Raw genomic sequence first — 14,004 nt, 5'->3', positions numbered from 1 at the left:
TGGTGTCTCCAGTGTGGGCCAGAGGCAGCTAGTGTGTTTAGCTCGAGCCCTGTTGAGGAAGACCAGGATCCTCATCCTGGATGAAGCTACTGCTGCTATCGACCTGGAGACAGATGACCTCATCCAATCCACCATCAGGACTCAGTTTGAAGACTGCACCGTCTTCACCATTGCACACAGACTCAACACAATAATGGATTACACAAGGTTAGTACCTTACCAATTACTTTAAAGGGAAAATGCACCACCTGCTTTTCCTTTTTTCTGTCATACATTTATATGTACTCTTACAATGGTGAACGCTCATAGACGATGGATATCCTTAGTATGGTCATCTCAGGAACAAAACTGTGGTTGTAGCCGACCTGCTGTTCAACTCTTCTTTTTTGCAAGGGAGAGCCACTCTTATCATCCTTGGCTTAAAGGGAGGATGCCCTCAAAGAGAATGTGGCTAAAACATCTGTTATTCATTATTTTGAATCATGCAAAGCTACTCTAGTCAGGTCCCAGGGGCAGAAATGGGCCACTTTACAACTATTTTAGAAATAGCTGCTCATTATTTTGAAGTAAGTGAGATTTTTAGAACCGTAACACACAATACTGATGCTTTTCTACCAAAAGCAAAGTAGGAGTAAATTTGATAATGTGATGTGTGTGTAAAAGAAAATAAGAATGTTCTGATTTAAAACCTGTATAGGTCTTGTGAATGAATCACACTCTCTTCCTCTCTTCTTACAGAGTGCTGGTGTTGGACAAGGGACGGATAGCTGAGTTTGATACTCCTACAAACCTTATATCTAAGAGAGGAATCTTCTACGGCATGGCTAAAGATGCAGGACTGGCACAGTAGAACTGCCTTTTTGTCCCGATGTTGTAAACCAGAGTCTGGAATTCAGCTCAGTTCACTTGAGTCTGAGTCTGTTTGAAACCTGGCAGTGGAACTGAAGAATACTTTCTGTGTGCACTTGTTATCATTTTCAGGAACCTTATTGCTCTCTTTGAATGACGCCCGAGCTCCTCTGCAGACTTGGGTCATTTAGCACTTGCAAGTAGTGCAGCGTCTGTCAAAAACACATCAGGATATAAACAAATGTTTCAGTAGGAAGTTTCTGGCTCTGATTGTCCTGCAAGTAAAAAAAAAAAAGCCATAAGTGCAAATGTCATTTGAGCCAAGTCTGCTCTCTAGTGCCTTCTGCCAGTGGGATAAAGAAAGCCAGTGAATGTATCGTTTTCTAATCGGCTCTCTGCTGCAAAACAAACAACACGACAACAAAAAAAGGAGGACCTTTTTAATTTCATATTTTCTACAAAGAAGAATAACGTGCCACTGTACCTTTCACATGAGAAAAACTCTACATTTTTGTGATGAACCCACTTATTTTTGTACTGCACTATTATTTAAGCTACTTTTAAAGAATTGTCTTATCTAGGGAAGTGTGCTCAGTTACTTATGTGATTCTTCTGTGAACCAAATCTATAAAAACTTGAATTATGTACCACCAAAATATGAAATATGAAAATGCCTTTATATATAAAAAAGGAAGAACGAAATTGTTGTGCTGTCTTTAAATGGTGCTGGGGTATAAAACCTTCTTTTGTTTCTGCTTATTGAAGTCATGGTTCCAGATGGGATTGTCATTTTCATGCCAAAGGGTCAAATGTGATGTGACTTTAACATTTTACAATCAAGATATTTGCTTTTTATGTTAAAGAGGCTGCTTGGGGTTTATTTTGTTTTAGCCATTTGTCTGATTTTAAAAAAAATGCTGCCTTTCAAATGAAAACCATTACGTTTTTCCACTTGGGTGTGGAACCTTTATCCTAGATGGGTTGCTGTGACCTCGTGGATGCTAAGAGATTAATGTGCTCTGTTGTTAGTTTGGGCACATAACAGGTTTGTTGTAAACTGGTTATTCTAGCCCAGGTGTGTCAAACATAAGACCCAGAGGACTATATTAACTATATTTTCTTAAGAGCCGCCACAACCCTATCTGCAGTTTTATCCAATATTTTATCCATATAAGTCCAAAGAGCCTTTCTGAACTTCTTTCATTTTCTACAGCAACTTCTCTGTGATGCAGAAAAACCTGAATTATAGAGGGCCTTAATTTGTGCAGCTAAAGTTCTTTACACTAACTGGGAAGGGAAGCTTCACTGGTTGCGGCGGCAGTTGTCGTTTGGCGCTATGGAAATGAATGAATTGGTCCAAGTGGGCTGCATGTGGCTGAGATGAGTTTGACATCCCTCCAATAACCCAATACTGAAACTGAACGGCTTGTTGGAAGATTGACTTGTTTTTTTGTTTATCTGAAAAATGTATTTTTAGAATTACTCATATTTTAAGTCCAGCCAATCCTGCTTACCAAGTCTAAAATGTCACACATTCATATCAAGTGTTCTTGTTGTTGGTTGCAAGTCGTCACATACTCACAACATTTCATAACAGAAACACCACAACAACAGAAAAACCTGAAGAAAATAAAACATAATGCGTATCTGAAAGGTTACCATCATCTTTTGGGACATTTGTGATAAAGATTTAATAAATCATCAGTAATGATAACGCCATTGCAAGAAAATGTATCATTCATTCATTTCATTCATTTATTTATTTATTTCACACTTGGTACAAAAAATCAAACAAACCAACCACACTTTCTATCAAAAAGCACTACAACCATGTGTGAAAAGGTGCAGGAAGAAGAAAATATTCTTATTAAATCATATCAGCTTTTGCAGGAGTCTGATTCTAGTTAATCTCAAAACATCCACCAGATTCAGGGTGACCGTCGAGGGCCGGTGTCCACCTGAATCAAATGATTGGTTCATTACCAGGCCTCTGGAGAACTTCAAGACATGTTGAGGAGGTCATTTAGCCATTTAAATGAGCTGTGTTGGATCAAGGACACATCTAAAACCTTGAGGCCTGAAATTGCCCACCCCTGGTCTAGGGTTAGGGGTTGGGTTAAAGCCCACCCCTTTAAACAACCAAACAGAAAAGCCTTTAAAAAACCCCAAAAATATTAATAGGTTTAAAAAAGGATGGTTTCATTCTTGGGTTTTTCTACCAGGTCTTCGAGGACCTTATTTGTAGAATTTAGGAGTAGTATGTAAGTGGGAACTTTTTGTGTGCACATACATGTAAATGTACCAATTATATACTACTCACATGGGTTGAAGTGTGCAACTATTTTTTCTTCCACATTTTTGTGGGGATATTTATTGGCAAAGATAATAAAAGACACCCAGAAAGTTCTTTTAAAGTTACCAGCACCAGGGTCAATCCGTTTGGAACTCGGGAATACAGGTGTAGAATGAATTATATGAAGTGAAACTTGTTAGAGTTAACCTTTATGCAAAGGTTGCATTGACCTGATAAAAAGGGATGCAGATGGGACTTTCAGAATATCTTACACAGCGGCCTAAAAATCCAAATGGGGTCTCAGTGGTCACGGGGATTACTGCTTTGGAAGGCAAATCAGTTCTATAATTGGTTATGTGACTCTGGAGGAGCCTTAGTTTAAAAAATGTATGCTGATGATGTCCAGAGGGTTGTTCCATTCAAGTTGTGGCTAATGAATCATTCCCATGCAGCCTTGTAGTCAGTACAGATTTCTTAAATTAGATCTTTTACATATTTGGATTTTTTTTTTCAGGTAAAACAAAACAAGACTTTTTCAGTTGTGCGTTGTGTGAATGTCATTTATACAGTGATGCAGCAAAGATTTATTTTTTTTTTTTTTACAATTAAGAAGAGACAGTGTTGCAAATCACCAGTTTTTGGGGGGTAATCTACCTAACGTTAGTGCCAGTCATTATGTAATTATTCCAACCATCCACTAGAGTGTGCTCACACTCAGTCAGCAAGCCAGGAAAGTGACTGTTGCCCCAACTTCTTCACTTAAAACTGAAGGAACCTTTGTGTGTCTTCCTTGATAGGCAGAAATATGGTAATTTTACTACAGTGCTGGTAGAAACTAGTACAAAAATACAATAAATTAAAATCTAATAAGACAAGAGAGTTAATGTAAGAGCTTTCCTAACTGTGGATCGAGAGGGATTTGTTGTTTTTTCTATTGTTTTATACATTGATTTTGTGGATATGTTATTGTAAATTGGGTTGGCTGTTCTCAGAACTGATTGGGGATTAAGAGAAAGTAGGAAGAGAGACCATGACAGGGCAAAGAAGAGAAGTTCACCTTAGATTCCTTATAGCAAGATGTCTCTTGCCCCACACAGAAACACTGCAGATAACATTCCCTGGTACACACCTTTCTTTGTCTCCAACATGCTAAAACTGATAAATGTTGATAGGGCGGCATGAATGAAAGCTGTGCTGCCAGCTTCCTTAATAAGGTCCCTGCCTATTGGCACAGATGTACAGAATCGGACCCAGAGATGAGAGGAAGATTAAAAACAACTTTAGCACAACAGTGACACAGCAAGAAGGTTTGAGCGTTATTTTTTGATGCCTTGTCAGAATGTTGCTCAGTATTGCTCAATATCGGAGTACCAGACAGAGCAAGATGTTCTTTTGATATGTCTAAGCCACCCACAGATGTCAGGAAATTCATAGAAGAGGCCTAGATTTTTGAGAAATGCATAACTGGTTTTAAATTGAAAAATGAATAGGCTGGGATTAGTCAGATTTTACTGTAATATAAAGCTAGAGTCAGTTTCCTGGTAGCTTCTTTTGGCATATACACTATAGGTGTGTAGGTGGGGGTGGCTGCATATATAAGAATCAGTCCATTTACCATTTGTAAATGAGGGGCCACAACATTAAACCACTGAAGGGGACAAGCACTGATAATCTTGTTGCAATACAAAGTTTTGGAAGAAAACCTTGGGTCCTAGTGTTTGTGTCGGTGCTTACACCCTACCTAAACATTTTTGGCCAAATTCCACTCTGGCAACGTTGCTACTCGGGGTCAATGCAGACCACCACTGCAAAAATATACCCAGAAACTGTTTGAGGTTTGCCAACGTATCGGCCCAGCCTGCTGTCAGGACATTACTCTCTGACTCAACTCATCTGGTGACATGGACGGAGCCACAGCCTGTAGCCCTGGTTCAACTTCACCTAATCTTGCCGCAGCACCATGTGTAGACTCCTTTGATGTAGCATCACTGCTATTGATATTTCACATTCTGTTGACAAGTTTAGTTAAGTGCTTTTTCTAATTACTGTCCAGAGATTGCTGCTCTCTTATTTCCCTAAAGGTCGCCACAGCAGATGGATGATGATATGAGATAATGTGTAGTGTTTGGCACAGGTTTCTTATATAAAAACAAGTATATATATAAAAATAACACCCAGCACGCCCCTGCGGGCGGTTTATCCTTCAAGCTCGGGTCCTCTACCAGAGGCCTGGGAGCTTGAGGGTCCTGCGCAGTATCTTGGCTGTTCCCAGGACTGCGCTCTTCTGGACAGAGATCTCCGATGTTGTTCCCGGGATCTGCTGGAGCCTCTCGCCTAGCTTGGGAGTCACCGCACCTAGTGCTCCAATTACCACGGGGACCACCGTTACCTTCACCCTCCACATCCTCTCGAGCTCTTCTCTAAGCCCTTGGTATTTCTCCAGCTTCTCGTGTTCCTTCTTCCTGATATTGCTGTCATTCGGAACCGCTACATCGATCACTACGGCCGTCTTCTTCTGTTTGTCTACCACCACTATGTCCGGTTGGTTAGCCACCACCATTTCATCCGTCTGTATCTGGAAGTCCCACAGGATCTCCCACAGGATCACAGGTCATTCTCCACCACCCTTGGGGGCATCTCCCATTTTGACCTCGGGACTTCCAGGTTATACTCGGCACAGATGTTCCTGTACACTATGCCGGCCACTTGGTTATGGCGTTCCATGTATGCCTTGCCTGCTAGCATCTTGCACCCTGTTATTATGTGCTGGATTGTCTCTGGGGCATCTTTACACAGCCTGCACCTGGGGTCTTGCCTGGTGTGATAGACCCCAGCCTCTATGGATCTTGTGCTCAGAGCCTGTTCTTGTGCTGCCATGATTAGTGCCTCTGTGCTGTCTAACAGTCCAGCTTTGTCCAGCCACTGGTAGGATTTCTGGATATCAGCCACCTCCTCTATCTGCCGGTGGTACATACCTATATATATATATATATATATATATATATACTTTTTTTAATGCCAGATGCCCTACATCAGCTGATATCTCTTCAACCGAACATGCAGATGTTTGCTGGATTTTGTTTTACTTCACCAGCCTGTTGCTAAATTCTTCAAAATACTAATTTTTGTACAACCCAAAGGTCTAATGTCAGCCAGCTGATCTTCATTACTGGGGTAATCTCAAAAACTATGATGATGTTTTGTCTCTTCAACTTTGACAGGTGTTGACTTTAATAGTCTAAATAATAAAACTGATATCAAAGCTTGTAATCCTCACATAACCTCTCACCCGAGGACATGCCATTTCATGATTTTGTAATCTTCCTGACACCTGGGGAATTTTTGTGATTCTACAAAATAAGCTTATTATTTGTAGCCCCGAGATGTGTCTGCCCTTCCCTTCTTCCAATCCTCCCTCATTATGAAACCTCTCATTTGTAACTCTTTCTGTCCTGGGGAGAGCGACAGGTATTTTCACCTGTGTACACGCACACATTTTGCTCCTAGTGAATATCCAATAACAAGAAGTACAGTAAGCTGCCCCAACCACAAACACATATCCAGTAAACAATAAATGAATTGAAATGGACCTAAAATAATCCTTTTACAGGATCCGGAGCATGGCAAGATCCAGATAAACAAGGCTTTATTTATTAGCTTGTCATACACACACGCACACAGGTTTACACAAAAATCACCACGTCTGCATGAAGAACAAACAATCTCCTGCACACACATACTTAAACACAGCTTGAGTCCACTGTTATTGCACTGGAAGGCAGTCTAATAGCTACCCTGTCCTCAGCTGAACTGTGGAGGAAACTAGTGGAAGCGGTTTACACAGAAAAGGACTGAAGAAATGATAATAACAACTTCATTCATTAAACATGGTGTGCAGAGCACACCTTCAAAGTATTTTTTTTCCCCCGTTTTTGAGTTGCACTGTCCTCATCTCACCTCTGTTGGTTTGCCAGTCGGACTTGTTAAGGAACGGAAAGCTGGATTCATGTTTTCTATTTTAAGTCTTGGATATGAACCCAAACCAAAATGAGTACTTACGTTTTGGGTGATAACCTGTTTCAGTGCTCCAATTAAGCTTTGTTCTTGTCAAATAATGTCCTCAAGCCAAGATTCAGAGACGGTTTTTTTTTTCTTTTCTGGAATTTGAGAACAAGTCTGTACATTTGCATAAATTCAGAGTAATCCTGTGTACAAAAACTGTGCTACGTGGAAAATAGAGATTGTTGTGCAACACCAGTCACGTATCACAGATTGCATGCATTTACAGAGGCAAGATAAAGTCCACTGAGTGTGCAATGTATCAAGCAGCTAGAAGCATGAACTTGTACATGGCTAAAATGGCTTTATTGAGCTCAGGCTGCAAGTTATCATGTTTTACACAGTGCAGAAAGTCTATTAAAGTGAGGAACAGTATATAATCAGCTACGTCAGTGTGTTTCATGGAATCCCAATGAATGCAATCACATTGAAATGGATTCTGTTTATAATTGCTGTTATCGACATTATCATTATGTCTAACCTGAAGGAAATGTACTGCATTTATTAGTGCTGATCACAAAGTACTGCAGGTCACAATTTCCCTTTATTTGGCCCATTATAGATTTTTACAAACAGTTGTCTTTAATATTAAGTAATGAAAAAATTAAGCATATTAGAATAATTTATTACTATTACTTTGTTGTCTTTAATGCTGTATTTTCCAAGAGCTTATTGTGTTTGTTAAAATATGAGTTTCAACATCTGTAAAAAAAAAAAAAGAGAAAAATCCTCTAAATGATTTCACCCAGATAAATTTAGCTGTTGCAAATATGCTTAAATGATGAACAGTTAAAATATGAATGTTTAAATTTTCTTTATTTCAGCTGTTGTCGTTTTATTTTGTGCAAAAGTGACTCATTTTTCTTATATATATATGTGTGTGTTTATATATGTGTGTGTGTGTGTGTGTGTGTGATATAAGTAATATTCTATATTCATAGTATGTAAAGGCAAAGTACATCACTTCTTGTTACCTGTAAAAACCGAACACGCAGCTTTAATTCAAACAGTCTGAATGTGTGTTAACATGTGTTTTTTGTTGTTTTGCAGTCGTTAAATAATAAGAACTACATTTTTTGCAAGCTGAAAAATGCCTTTGAGACTATTTTTTATTCCGTGCGTCATAGCGCACGGTGCGCCCTGGCGCCGGCGGGGACCGCAAAGGGTTAAACGGGGTTACCAGCAATCCTTTTCACAGGCAGGTGCCCCGCCAGCTTTTCGCTTTTTTTTTTTTTTTTTTTAGCTTCTTTCAACATCTAAGGAGAAACTCATAACTGTCATTTTGCGAGTTACTTGGCGCGTCTTGTTAGCAGCGATGGCGGCGGGTTGGTGGTATAAATAGAGAAGTGAATTTATCAACTGACACACATCGCGCGGACTCTGGAGACTGATGCGCTTTGACTCGTTTGCACACCTGCCTTTATTTCGAGAAGAATTGATTTACAGCCGGATCACAGAAACACACATTACTTTGTTCGTTTGGTTGTTTTAACTTTCAGCGCTTGTTGAATTGCGCGCCGCTCTGAAGATGTGGTGGATGCTGTTTCCGCGCTGGATCTGGTTCCTGACGTGTGTGTCAGTGTGGATGGAGCTCCAGGTCGGAGTTTTGACCCACATTGACTATACGCACGGGGGGATCTGCCCCAATGATATGAACCCCAACCTGTGGGTAGACGCCATGAGCACCTGCACACGAGAGTGTGAATCTGACCAGGTAATGTCATGGAAGTAACTCGGAATGAAGGCTTATCGTGGTTTGTTTTATTTTTTGTTAATAGTGCATGTGGGAGTGAACAAAAAAGAAAGAAAGAAAGAAAAGTCAGGGTAACTATATTATTGTGATGGTATTGTGCCACATTGTTTGATGTCCTTGGTTTTGTTTTTTATCAAATTGACTAAACTCAAAATACAAGTGCACGAAAATGATGACAGACTCTGTAATTATGACTGTAGAAAAAGAACAATTATACATTTATTTACTTTATTAGAATATGTGCCTTACTGGTGCAATATTTCTATTTTATTTCTATTTAATTTGTAAATATCATATCATGCATGACTCTTTCTAGTTGTAGTTATTTTTCAGCTGCTTCTGTTTTAGGTATGTAAGTTGCTTTTGACTTTTTTAACTGTTTATATCCCACATGGAAAGTTTAGTTTTGTTCCATCTTGGATTCAAAGCACTTTTTTTCTCCCCCTTCTCCTCTTGCAGGAGTGCGAGTCCTATGAGAAGTGTTGTCAAAATGTGTGTGGGAATCGAAGCTGTGTGGCAGCCCGTTATGTGGATGGAAAGAAGGGCCCCGTGGGAATGCCAAAGGAAGCAACCTGCGCCAGTTTCATGTGCACCCAGCAGGGCTCTGAGTGCGACATCTGGGACGGTCAGCCGGTGTGCAAATGCCGGGACCGCTGTGAGAAGGAGCCACATTTTACCTGCGCCTCTGACGGCATGACCTACTACAACAAGTGCTACATGGATGCAGAGGCGTGCTCCAAGGGCATCACCCTGACTGTTGTCATGTGCCGCTTCCATCTGATGTGGCCCAACACGAGCCCTTCTCTCCCCCAGGTGACCACTCTCCGGCCAACCACTGCGACCCTTCAGGCGACTATCCCACCCACCACCGAGCCTCAGCCACCTGTACTGATCAGCAGCCCCACTCCACAGACTGTGAATGTCGGGGAAACGGCAAGCTTCCTGTGTGACATCATCGGTCACCCCCGGCCTGAGATCACATGGGAGAAGCAGATGCCTGATGGGGTGGAGAGGGTTCTCATGAGGCCCAATCATGTTAGGGGTAACATGGTGGTCACAAACATCGGTCAGCTTGTCATCTATAACGCCCAGCTGCGTGATTCAGGGGTCTACACCTGCACGGCTCAGAACCCATCCGGTTTAGTGCAAGCCAAACACCCATTCACTGTGCTGCCCACAGAGTTACACAGAACTCCTGAACCCAAGAACCAGACCCGCTGCCTGCCTGACGAATGTCTGAAACCCCTTGACAGCGCAGAGGATTGTGGGAGTGAGCTGCAGAAAGTCAGCTGGTACTACGAGTCCAAATCCAACAACTGCTTCTCCTTTACGCACTGCCACAACAGCAGCCAGCAGCCCAGGAAGGTGTTCCAGACATACGAGGAGTGCATGCAGTGCTGTGGTCCAGAACTGTCGGGCCCCTGTGGGCTCCCCACCCTGCAAGGCCCCTGCAAGGCATACGAGCCGCGGTGGGCGTACAGCACCACCCTACAGCAGTGTCAGTCCTTCATTTACGGAGGTTGTGAAGGAAATGACAACAACTTTGAATCTAAAGAAAGCTGCGAGGAGATGTGCCCCTTCCCCAAAAACCAAAACTGCAAGGCCTGCAAGCCGAGAGGCAAGATGGTGACGAGCTTCTGCCGCAGCGACTTCGTCATCCTGGGTCGCATGTCTGAGCTGACAGAGGAGAAAGACTCAGGCCACGCCCTCGTGACCGTGGAGGAGATCTTCAAAGATGAGAAGATGGGTCTCCGCTTCTTTGGCAAGGAGCCCCTTGAGGTCACTTTTATCAACATGGACTGGAACTGCCCATGCCCCAACATCACAGCTGCTGCTGCAGAGGGCCAGGTCATCATCATGGGCAATGTCAGCGATGGCATGGCCATCCTTCAGCCTGAGAGTTATGTGGGAGCATCTAGCCCTCGTCGGGTACGGAAACTGAAAGAAGTCATCTCTAAGAACACATGTGACATTCTCAAAGCGATCACCAACAGCCCTCAGTAGGGCTAACATCTGTACATAATGTTAAGCTGTTATATTCTGAACATTGCCCACAGTACTGTCGAGATCTTTTGAGTATTCTAGCTACATTTGGAGTTCTTAATGTTTCACTATGATGTTGTTTATGTTTTGTGTTGTCAGTTTGCAGGGAAGCATTTCTTTGTCCAGCCATTGGAGTTATTAACCCAAAGGCCATGTAAGTGAACACAGGAGAGTTACCTTACTCTGCCCTCCCTCATATCCTCTCTGACCTATGCAGAAATATAGCTTGTAGACGTTTGGCATCAAAGCATGAAACAATTTGAACTCTCCATTTTAAATACTTGTTATGTGACCAGGAACTTCTAACATCCTAACATTTACTCGGTGTGGCACACCAGGACATGTGCCATACTGCATATGCAGTATGACTGCATATGCAGAATGAGTTGTAAAATATGAATGAGTTGTAAAATATTCTATTTACCACATTTTCTCCAAAGCAGCTGCTCATTTTATATCGTCCTTCTCTTATTTCTTGGGTATTTATTACCATGGAAGCTTGTCTTTGATTTTGTACCTCACATCCTCTCTGAAATCAAGTGGACTTTTGTATTTTGTGTAATGTATAAAGAAAATAAACATTTGGGATCTTCTCTTTCCTCCTCATTTCTTGTCTTGTAACACCATATTATGAGGGATTATAGGGCATAGTCATAGCGATCTTACTTTTTAAGGCTAACAGGAGTGCAGAACCAGATTACCTTTTCAGCTCAGTTTTGGTGCCTTTGTACCTGTTGTGATGACAGACAGCAGCTGCTCTGTGTGCTGTACCTGTGTAGCTCCGCTGACAGGTTGTGATAAAAGAGACTTGGGAATAGCATATCCACAGTCCACCCTGCCCCCCTCCACAACCCCGCAAACCTCCAAACAGAACCCATCCATTCCAAACACCCATGTGGCATTGTAAAAACTTCACCCTATTTTGTTTTGCCTCCATGGTCCAGCCTAATTGGGTAAGGATCCCAGGCCGTAAACCTCAGATCCACTCCCATACAAGAGTTATGTGTTTCATGCCGTGCCAGCCGGCATCTCTGGGTTACTAGGAAAAGGCCTTGGTGGGCTTCGACGAGGGTGTTCTACTTCCCAGATGAGATTCTGTTTCTCCCATCCAGAGCGGTGATGGAGGCAGAGATCAGCCCATGTATGGTGTTTCTTTACTGGCAAAACCACCCGGGAGGTCAGACCTGCACTTCAGCAGCTGTTGAGTCTCTAGACTCTGAAAAATATTAGATCTGCAGCACCTTGGATCACATCAGAAAGTGATATAAACAACACAAACACAAAGTTTTCCAACCTTTTATTGCTCTCTGATACGCTGTTAATTCATTTTAGAATCTCTCAATCCCTCATCCCATCCACTGTGGACGGGATGACATTACAGACAACTCCTCAGGACACTGAGGTCTGTGGGTTTGACTACTTCATTCACATAGCTGATCTAAAGATAGTTTAATCTTTGGTATGTTTTTGCAGATTCTCCAGATTTTGACAACTAAAAGCAAACTAACTGTATGGATCAAAATGCTATTTTGGAAAGATGGTCGTTTAGAAGTACAAGTTAATTATATATACCTGATAACTGATTAAAGGACTTAATTACGGAGATTGGGGCCTCTATATACAAGTATAGCTGTACAAAAAGGGTGCAACAGGGGAGTGCAGGGTGTCACCTCCACATCAATTCAAAACAAGATACTTTTAAGTTTTGAAACATGGACTCTCATAAGCTACAAACTGGTTTTGCTTACTCTCTATAATTCCCTAACTTCTGCACATTGCAAAGAAGGGCTTCAAGACACAAGACAAAACAGCCATGTATATTTAAGGAGTCAAGCAAAGCTAGCAAAAGCTGTTTTTAACTGTATTGCTCAATTGCTTGGTGCACAAGTTTAAAATTTTGGATTTTCTTCAATCCACACAAGGTGAAAAGCAGGATTTGGTTAAATTTCCCTTAGCAAGTCTCACCTTGACCACATTCTTTTAGTAGCCATCAGTGAGGTTCTGGGATAATCCTAGTTGGATATTCGACCATTCTTCTTGACAGAATTGGTAGAGTTCATTTAAATTGGTTGGTTTTCTTTGTTCAGACTTGGCTTTTAAGTTAATTTTATTAAGTTTAAGTTAAACAAACATAAATTAAGTTTAATTTATGTTTGTACAACAAACAACAATTTATGTTGTTTGTTGTAAGTTAAACAAACAAAATTAAGTTTAATTTTGTTTGTTTGGGATCATTTTCTGTTGAAACATCCAAACTGAATCAAACGTTCAACCAACTAGATGTTGATTTGACATGAAGTTGAAGGACATGGAAGTAGCCCCACTTTTTCATTATTCTAACAATATTCAGTACAACTGGCAGCAAAACAGAGCATGATGCTACCACTACCATGTTTGACAGTTGGTCTAATTTTCTTAGGTTTGAAAGCCTCAGGTTTACTCATCCTCCAAATATACGTCTTCTCATTGTGACCAAACTGCTCACTGTTTGTTTCATGTAACCATTAAAGTTTTCTCAAGACATTTGACTCATCCATATGGGCAGCTGCACATTTTAGTCACGCTTGAAGGTGTTGATTTTTGGCAGGATTGAGCCATGGTGGTTCCTTGGTTGTTCCTGAACATCCTAACCAATTTATTCTCATCTGAGGGCAGCAGTTAAGGTTTTTGTCCAGAACTTGGTTAAGTGCTGAATAACTCTCAGAATCTGCAGTTATTAAGAAATGGCTCCATTAAGCTTCTGGAATAGCCTTCCCAAAGCTCCTCCTTCAACCCCACTGAAATTTTTTTGAGTGTGCTAACTGTAAATCAAGTAATTAAAATGAGCTCTACAAATTCTACCAAGATGAATGGTCAAGTATCCAGCCCGAATTATGCCAGTCATTCCACCCAAGAAAAAGACCAGTTCAAAGAAGTCACTGAAAGGTCTAAATTACCATGATATTCAAATCTTTTGTTGGATTATTCTGTATGTGTGTGGTTGTCACCAGGGTATCCGGTCGTTAAG

The 14,004-nt window shown here is 41.3% G+C and overlaps 2 protein-coding genes across 6 annotated transcripts in view; both read left to right on the top strand.

The window, feature by feature from the left end:
• The window catches only part of abcc3 (ATP-binding cassette, sub-family C (CFTR/MRP), member 3), a 72,507-nt gene extending 70,894 nt beyond the window's left edge, over positions 1-1,613 (top strand). For all 5 annotated transcript variants that reach the window (XM_085170014.1, XM_085170011.1, XM_085170010.1 and 2 more), the window contains 2 exons: positions 13-207; positions 739-1,613. In XM_085170014.1, coding sequence (XP_085026140.1) covers positions 13-207; positions 739-850 — 307 coding nt within the window. In that variant the 3' untranslated portion in view covers positions 851-1,613. The remainder of the gene's footprint in view (positions 1-12; positions 208-738) is intronic.
• Positions 1,614-8,076: 6,463 nt separating this feature from the next.
• wfikkn2b (WAP, follistatin/kazal, immunoglobulin, kunitz and netrin domain containing 2b) lies at positions 8,077-12,765 on the top strand. Its single transcript, XM_085171519.1, has 2 exons — positions 8,077-8,915; positions 9,414-12,765. Exons 1-2 carry the CDS (start codon positions 8,730-8,732, stop codon positions 10,956-10,958), a joined length of 1,731 nt encoding a protein of 576 aa, XP_085027645.1. The 5' UTR covers positions 8,077-8,729; the 3' UTR covers positions 10,959-12,765.
• The last annotated feature ends 1,239 nt before the right edge of the window (positions 12,766-14,004 follow it).

This window comes from Neolamprologus multifasciatus, chromosome 8, assembly GCF_963576455.1.
Source record: "Neolamprologus multifasciatus chromosome 8, fNeoMul1.2, whole genome shotgun sequence".
NCBI lineage: Eukaryota > Metazoa > Chordata > Actinopteri > Cichliformes > Cichlidae > Neolamprologus > Neolamprologus multifasciatus.
Note: the sequence above shows the minus strand (reverse complement) of the source record. Positions and strands in the feature narration are given on the sequence as shown.

Coding starts and splice junctions, on each gene's coding strand:
- wfikkn2b (XM_085171519.1), top strand. CDS start 8,730: ATGTGGTGGATGCTGTTTCCGCGCTGGATCTGGTTCCTGACGTGTGTG. Junction 8,916..9,413: donor GAGAGTGTGAATCTGACCAG/GTAATGTCATGG, acceptor CTCCTCTTGCAG/GAGTGCGAGTCCTATGAGAA.